Below are 7,244 nucleotides of genomic sequence, written 5' to 3' on the forward strand. Positions count from 1 at the left end.
AGCAAGACAGATGGCGTGCGAGAAAGAGAACATCATGGTCGACCTCCGCACGGCGCAGCGCAGTCGTAGACCTTATGAGCTTGTGATAGGGGCGATATTGCAATGTAGTCGGAGCGCGAGCGAGACAGATGGCGTGCGAGAAAGAGAACATCATGGTCGACCTCCGCACGGCGCAGCGCAGGATACAGGAGCTGGTGCTGCAGGTCAGTGTAGACCTTATGTGCTTGTGATAGGGACGATATTGCAATGTAGTCGGAGCGCGAGCGTGACAGATGGCGTGCTAGACAGAGAACATCATGGTCGACCTCCGCACGGCGCAGCGCAGGATACAGGAGCTGGTGCTGCAGGTCAGTGTAGACCTTATGTGCTTGTGATAGGGACGATATTGCAACGAGAATGTATAGTCGGGTGTGCTGGCATTTGTACAGACAGCGGTACATTAATCTGGATACTATACCATAGTTCCTTATGTGCTTGTGATAGGGGCGATATTGCAACGAGAATGTATAGTCGGGTGTGCTGGCATTTGTACAGACAGCGGTACATTAATCTGAATATTATACCATAGTTCCTTATGTGCTTGTGATAGGAGCGATATTGCAATGTAGTCGGAGCGTGAGCGAGACAGATGCGTGCGAGAAAGAGAACATCATGGTCGACCTCCGCACGGCGCAGCGCAGGATACAGGAGCTGGTGCTGCAGGTCAGTGTAGACCTTATGTGCTTGTGATAGGGGCGATATTGCAACAATAATAATGTATGGTCAGATGTGCTGGCATTTGTATAGACTTGACTTATGGTCCTATGTCCCCTAGATGGGGCAGAGGGCGTCCACAACAGTCCTCCATCGCGTTCGGTCTTGAGCTATGTGTTTGATCTCGCTCCAAGTCTTGTCGATCTTCTTCGCCTCGTCTGCCACAGTGCGCCGCCAAGTTTGCTTGGGGCGACCACGTTTCCGTTTTCCTTTGTATAGACAGCGGTACATTAATCTGAATATTATACCATAGTTCCTTATGTGCTTGTGATAGGAGCGATATTGCAATGTAGTCGGAGCGTGAGCAAGAGAGATGGCGTGCGAGAAAGAGAACATCATGGTCGACCTCCGCACGGCGCAGCGCAGGATACAGGAGCTGGTGCTACAGGTCAGTATAGATAGACCTTATGTGCTTGTGATAGGGGCGATATTGCAATGTAGTCGGAGCGTGAGCGAGACAGATGGCGTGCTAGAAAGAGAACATCATGGTCGACCTCCGCACGGCGCAGCGCAGGATACAGGAGCTGGTGCTACAGGTCAGTATAGATAGACCTTATGTGCTTGTGATAGGGGCGATATTGCAATGTAGTCGGAGCGTGAGCGAGACAGATGGCGTGCGTGAGAGAGAACATCATGGTCGACCTCCGCACGGCGCAGCGCAGGATACAGGAGCTGGTGTTGCAAGTCAGTCGTAGACCTTATGTGCTTGTGATAGGGGCGATATTGTAACGAGAATGTATAGTCGGGTATGCTGGCATTTGTACAGACAGCGGTACATTAATCTGAATATTATACCATAGTTCCTTATGTGCTTGTGATAGGGGCGATATTGCAATGTAGTCGGAGCGTGAGCGAGACAGATGGCGTGTGAGAAAGAGAACATCAAGTCGACCTCCGCACGGCAAAGCGCAGGATACAGGAGCTGGTGCTGCAGGTCAGTGTAGACCTTATGTGCTTGTGATAGGGGCGATATTGCAACGAGAATGTATAGTCGGGTGTGCTGGCATTTGTATAGACAGCGGTACATTAATCTGAATGTTATACCATAGTTCCTTATGTGCTTGTGATAGGGGCGTTATTGCAATGTAGTCGGAGCCTGAGCGAGACAGATGGCGTGCTAGAAAGAGAACATCATTGTCGACCTCCGCTGGTGCTGCAGGTCAGTCACCTTATGTGCTTGTGATAGGGGCGATATTGCAACGAGAATGTATAGTCGGGTGTGCTGGCATTTGTACAGACAGCGGTACATTAATCTGAATATTATACCATAGTTCCTTATGTGCTTGTGATAGGAGCGATATTGCAATGTAGTCGGAGCGTGAGCGAGACAGACGGCGTGCGAGAAAGAGAACATCATGGTCACCTCCGCACGGCGCAGCGCAGTCATAGAACTTATGTGCTTGTGATAGGGGCGATATTGCAACTAAATGCTCTCTGATGTGCGGTTGACTATACAGACGACAGCACTCAAAGTAAACACTGTGGCAACTTATGTAGTTGTGATAAGGTCGGTTTTGCAACAAAAATATGTAGTGTGCCGTCGACCCCGTATCAATCGGACATAACATATCAGGGGGCCAGGCCCCTCTCCCCTAAATATAATCTCCATACTTGGAACGACAAACACAGAAAGTACACAGAAATATTATACTTTATACATGTTATGCCGATGGGGCAGCAAGGTTCTGGAGTGGAGGCCGCGTACCGGAAAACGCAACGTGTGACGTCCACCCACAAGGTGGACCGACGACATCATAAAGGTAGCAGGAAGGCGCTGCACTGGACGCAGGCCGCTACCAACCGGGCAACATGGAAAGCATTGGGGGAGGCCTATGTTCAGCAGTGGACGTCCTATGGCTGAGATGATGATGATGATATATTTTTTAATCAATTGGGTTTAGGATTAATTTTAGTATTTTGTCAAATAATCAACACGCAAGAAAAACCCTTAAAAAATCAATTGTTACAGCTCGACGAAGTCAGAAAGATCAACCCAGACGTGTTCTGGACAGCGACCACCAGTAGGAACCCTCAGCCTACCGCACCTTCTGCTCCGTCATCGAGGCAGGCTGGCTCCAGGCCTACCAGTAGTACTAGTAGACCTGGTACCACTGGCAGACCGGCTGGTAGCGCCGGCACTACTAGACCGGCTGGAAATGGCGCTACTAAGAAGACGGTAAGTTGGATTAGACTAGGCGCAGACCACCGATTTTTAGTTAGCCGATATTGTTGGGCCCGATTTTAATTTGTATGAAGAATCGGCCAAATCAAATCGGTGTAATGTGCGCACTTCCATACATCAATGATCAACTGCCCGACTAAAGTATTGGCCGACGAAAAATCGATGGTCTGCGCATAGGTTTAGGGATCGACAAATGACGATCGCGATAAGTAGCTATGATAGAAAGTGCTAATTTATCTTGTCTATGCCGTATGGTGGTCTGGTTCGTCTAATGAAATTATTATTGGCCAATGCAAAGAGTTGTCTTTGGTTCGCTTATCAATTATTTTTTTATCCACAACGAGGAAGCTCTTGGCCTGTATCTCACCTGATGGTAAGTGATGATCAGGCCCAAGGTGGAAGCGAGCTTCACCCAGAATCCTCAACCACGGAGGAACTGGCTATCTTACCTCTAACTGCCGGAACACAACAATGCTGTTAACATTGTTAGCATTTGCAGTCCGCGCCAAAATATTATGATTATCTATGGTTCTTATGTCTGTTTATAAATCTTAAATATCTATTTGATAATTTCTTGGACTTGGAGACTGCTCTTACAGTGTTTTAAATATTTTAAAAATTACACTTTGAAATCAATGACAACTTTATACGCACCGGCATAGACAATCCAGTAATAATATTGTCGAACTTGTTAGTCTATTGGCGCAAACTATACTGATTCGAATTACAAACTGGCCCAAAATAACGCCATTAACCCTAAAAAGCAGAGAAGTCATCGTGCATTAACCCTACGAAGAAGATAACATCATTAATCTGCTAAGTATTTAAGCGCGACGACTAACAAACTAAAAACAACTCAAGTATCATACACCTAAGTCTCAATTTACTTGACAAGGGCATCAAGAAGAAGAAAATCTCAGAAGAAGAAAGCATGGAGATGGATAAAGAAGGAACGCCGCCGCCGCTGCGTTTCGACTGCCCAGTGTGCGACAAGCCTTTCAAGACTCTTGTCTTGTTACAACAACACGTCGACAGTTGCTTATTGTAGGGGCGTTTACCCTAAACAGGCCAACTGTTGTAGCTGACACTATTAACCAATTATTTATTTATTTATTTAAACTTGAATGCCATATAAATTGGCTTATTAGACGGACTTAACGACGTAGGACATTCTGTACCAGTTAAAAAAGAAATCTATTCAATTCCAAAAGATATAAGGTTCATTTTAGTATGTTGTTTTAAACTTTCATGGTCACTAACAAAATTATTATTACTGACGGGATTGCTACCATGTACCTTAATTTTGAGTTTCCGATATTTCGGCACTGTTGCAAGCGCCATGGTCACGGAGTAACTGAAGAATTTTGCGAGTTATGGGCAGACATATCGGTCTACCCTCTTTCGCAGTCTTTTATTACGATTGCCTCTCGTATCATTGTTCTCCAACTCACTATTTTCTCGCAACTGTTCTCGACACACAACACTTACAGTATTCGACCGCGGAACTACACTTTGTTTAATTTTCCGGTGTTTGCACATTCGAATCACTGGGTTCCAGACATTTGACAATTAAAAACCTATTCTCACGATTGAAATGTTTGTACTTTGTAATTTAAATCGCTTCATTTTAGGTCTACAAACTAAGTCATTCAATAGTCATTCTCATTACATAACTGGTTTACATTATTAGTTTGTAGTATTTTCGCTTACTAGTTGGCGCCACTGTCAAGTAATAGTTTAAGTAAGCCACTGTAGTGGCGCAGTGGCGCACATCTTTTTTAAAATTCAATGAAAAACTATCATTCATCCTTTACATTAATAATATCATCATTTGAATATGATTAGATGTATGTAATGCTCCTTTGTGGTTTTAGGTTTTTTAATAATTTATTTATGAATCATAATTATTTACTTAGTACAAAAATATATGTAGTGAAAGATACGCTTATTTAGCATTTACAACTTACGTATTTATTTATTTATTGTTTTAGCTTACTGATATGCATTTTATTTATATTGTAGTATTTTTAAGAAGCTTATAAATATTGTATGTATTATTTATTACACACATTTTCAGGCAATTCCAGTTTATATTATTTACTTAAAATTATTACACAATTTATTACAGTTCACACATACTTACGATATTTATAGGTAAGCACATCTGACATTTATTATGTGTGTCTTTTTAGTTTAACAAGCGTTTTAATATTGTTTAATTTGATTACATAAAAATAACTGTCACTTGTGCATGGATACTATGCAGAATTTACATGGGTTTTGTATATTTTTAGAGTAAAGATTTTAAACTTTCGCGTTCCATTTCAACTAAAATAGTAAAACACGGGTCTTAACGCGACGTTTATTAATGAGTTACATTATTTACTCACGGCTTGTGACTAGTGGTAGTGTAACAAATGACAATATGAGGGTAGTTGAACATTTTCAAGCCCGCCCGAACGGACGACGCCGCGAGCCGCCAGTCTGCTTGTGACCACGGCTTCAGCATCGCAGCCGAAACGTCAATTTGGTCACAAGCCGCGAGTACATAATGTAACTCATTAATAAACGTCGCGTTAAGACCCGTGTCTTACTATTTTATTTTTAGAGTACCTACTTATAAGTTGAGTTCATACAAGTATACCTACCTGAAAATGATTCCGTACGTATCCCGTATTCCGTAAGAATTTAAAATTCTATATCATTTAACTAAAGTGACCCCTGTGAATTCCGCATTAGAGTGAATTATTGTTTTAGCTAGTTTATGAGTTTGTTCACACTTGTTCATAGAGCAATGTGAATATACCACTATTATTCTGCATGATTGTGTTAACAAATGCCTTGTAGGTACTTCTTAAAAATTGTAGTGATATTTCATCAATGTATTTTTAATCATCAAATTGATGTTGAACCTTGTTATAAAGACATAAGATTATTTTCCAAGAATCCAAATAATTAATGGTTCTGTAGGCCATATTATTATGTATGTCTGTGACAAAAATATGATGTGCTATTTCTTTATTTCCTTTTAGTCCTTTACCTTTTTTACCCTTTGCTCGTTTGTGTTAGTGTGTACAAGATATTTTTGTCCAGGATTTTATTAGCGCGGATTGCCAGTGTTATGTTTGTTTTTCTAGTTTGTGTATTTTCTTCGAAACTGCCATTGATTTAACTACTCATAACTAACAATATTAATATTTTTTCGGTTTCTGTATTCAACAAACAAATAGTATTATGTTTATCTCTTTCTTCTTTCTAGATAAATGGAGGTAGTATGTTAAATTAGAGTGAGACGCCATCTTTTCGATAATCTTACTTAGAATGTTTGTTGTATACAGAAATAGGACAAAAAATTGTAGATTAGTGTGTTTTCGGCTCGTTTTTGTAACGTTTTCGTATGATTGTAGACGCGCGACAAACTTATTGAACTCTGGTTTAAATTGACATTTAGGCTGGGTTGCACCATCTTACTTTAACTTCGACAAACGTCAAAAATCTGTCAAACTCCATGCAAAAAACACCAGTTATCGTTATAGTTACGGTCAAAGTTAGGTGGTGCAACTTAGCCTTAGTATGGAAATATCATTTTAAACCAGTGTTCGTCCCGGGTTTCACTTTTGTAATAAGACGGATTAAGTTAATATTCACGCGAGCCACCTACGAATGTTCGTGTGTGCACGTTGTTCTATTTATTTGAGGGCTAAACGTAACCCAAAAGCCAAAAAACGCCGAAAAAAACACTAATCTAAAGCCCGGTCGCCGAGCACGTAGAATTCCGTCCAATGACCCCAAGCTACTCATCCGCGACTGTGCGACGGGCGGCCGCAGTGAGTGTGCGAGCGCGACAGCAATATAATTACGCGCGAGTGATAAGGATGTGTAGCTTGGGTTCATTAGACTAAGTTTTACGTGCTCGGCGACGGAACTATACAATAACCGTCTCACTTATTTTCACCAAACTGAACATAACCGAACTCTTTTTTATTTCCAGGTCTACCAATGTCCCAAATGCATGCGGTTCAAGAGCGAGAGCTATGCTGTGATGGATGACCACCTAGACTACTGTCTCGACTCGAATAACGATCCTTGCAGTCCTGTGTAGAGCTGAGGTGTAAAGGTAGGCCCTGTTAAGAGTCCCACGTAGAATTGGAACAAATAATTTCTCACTTTCCATGCCAAAATCAAGGTCAAACTCAAAAAGCAATTTATTTGGTGGCGTTTTATTTCAAATTGTTTTAAATTATATTTCGTTTAATTTTATGTCAAGGACAAAAGCAAATTCTCAGGAGTACATGAAAAATACCTACCT

At 41.7% G+C, this 7,244-nt stretch overlaps 1 protein-coding gene across 1 annotated transcript; it reads left to right on the forward strand.

Annotated features, from left to right (window-relative positions):
* The first annotated feature begins 128 nt into the window (after positions 1-128).
* On the forward strand, positions 129-5,085 carry LOC135080270 (uncharacterized). The gene is made up of 4 exons (XM_063974956.1): positions 129-203; positions 625-702; positions 2,723-2,929; positions 3,831-5,085. The coding sequence occupies exons 1-4, from the start codon at positions 129-131 to the stop codon at positions 3,981-3,983; spliced, it is 513 nt and encodes a 170-aa protein (XP_063831026.1). The 3' UTR covers positions 3,984-5,085.
* The last annotated feature ends 2,159 nt before the right edge of the window (positions 5,086-7,244 follow it).

This window comes from Ostrinia nubilalis, chromosome 17, assembly GCF_963855985.1.
Source record: "Ostrinia nubilalis chromosome 17, ilOstNubi1.1, whole genome shotgun sequence".
NCBI classification, from domain to species: domain Eukaryota; kingdom Metazoa; phylum Arthropoda; class Insecta; order Lepidoptera; family Crambidae; genus Ostrinia; species Ostrinia nubilalis.

Coding starts and splice junctions, on each gene's coding strand:
- LOC135080270 (XM_063974956.1), top strand. CDS start 129: ATGGCGTGCGAGAAAGAGAACATCATGGTCGACCTCCGCACGGCGCAG. Junction 204..624: donor TACAGGAGCTGGTGCTGCAG/GTCAGTGTAGAC, acceptor AGCGTGAGCGAG/ACAGATGCGTGCGAGAAAGA. Junction 2,930..3,830: donor ATGGCGCTACTAAGAAGACG/GTAAGTTGGATT, acceptor TTACTTGACAAG/GGCATCAAGAAGAAGAAAAT.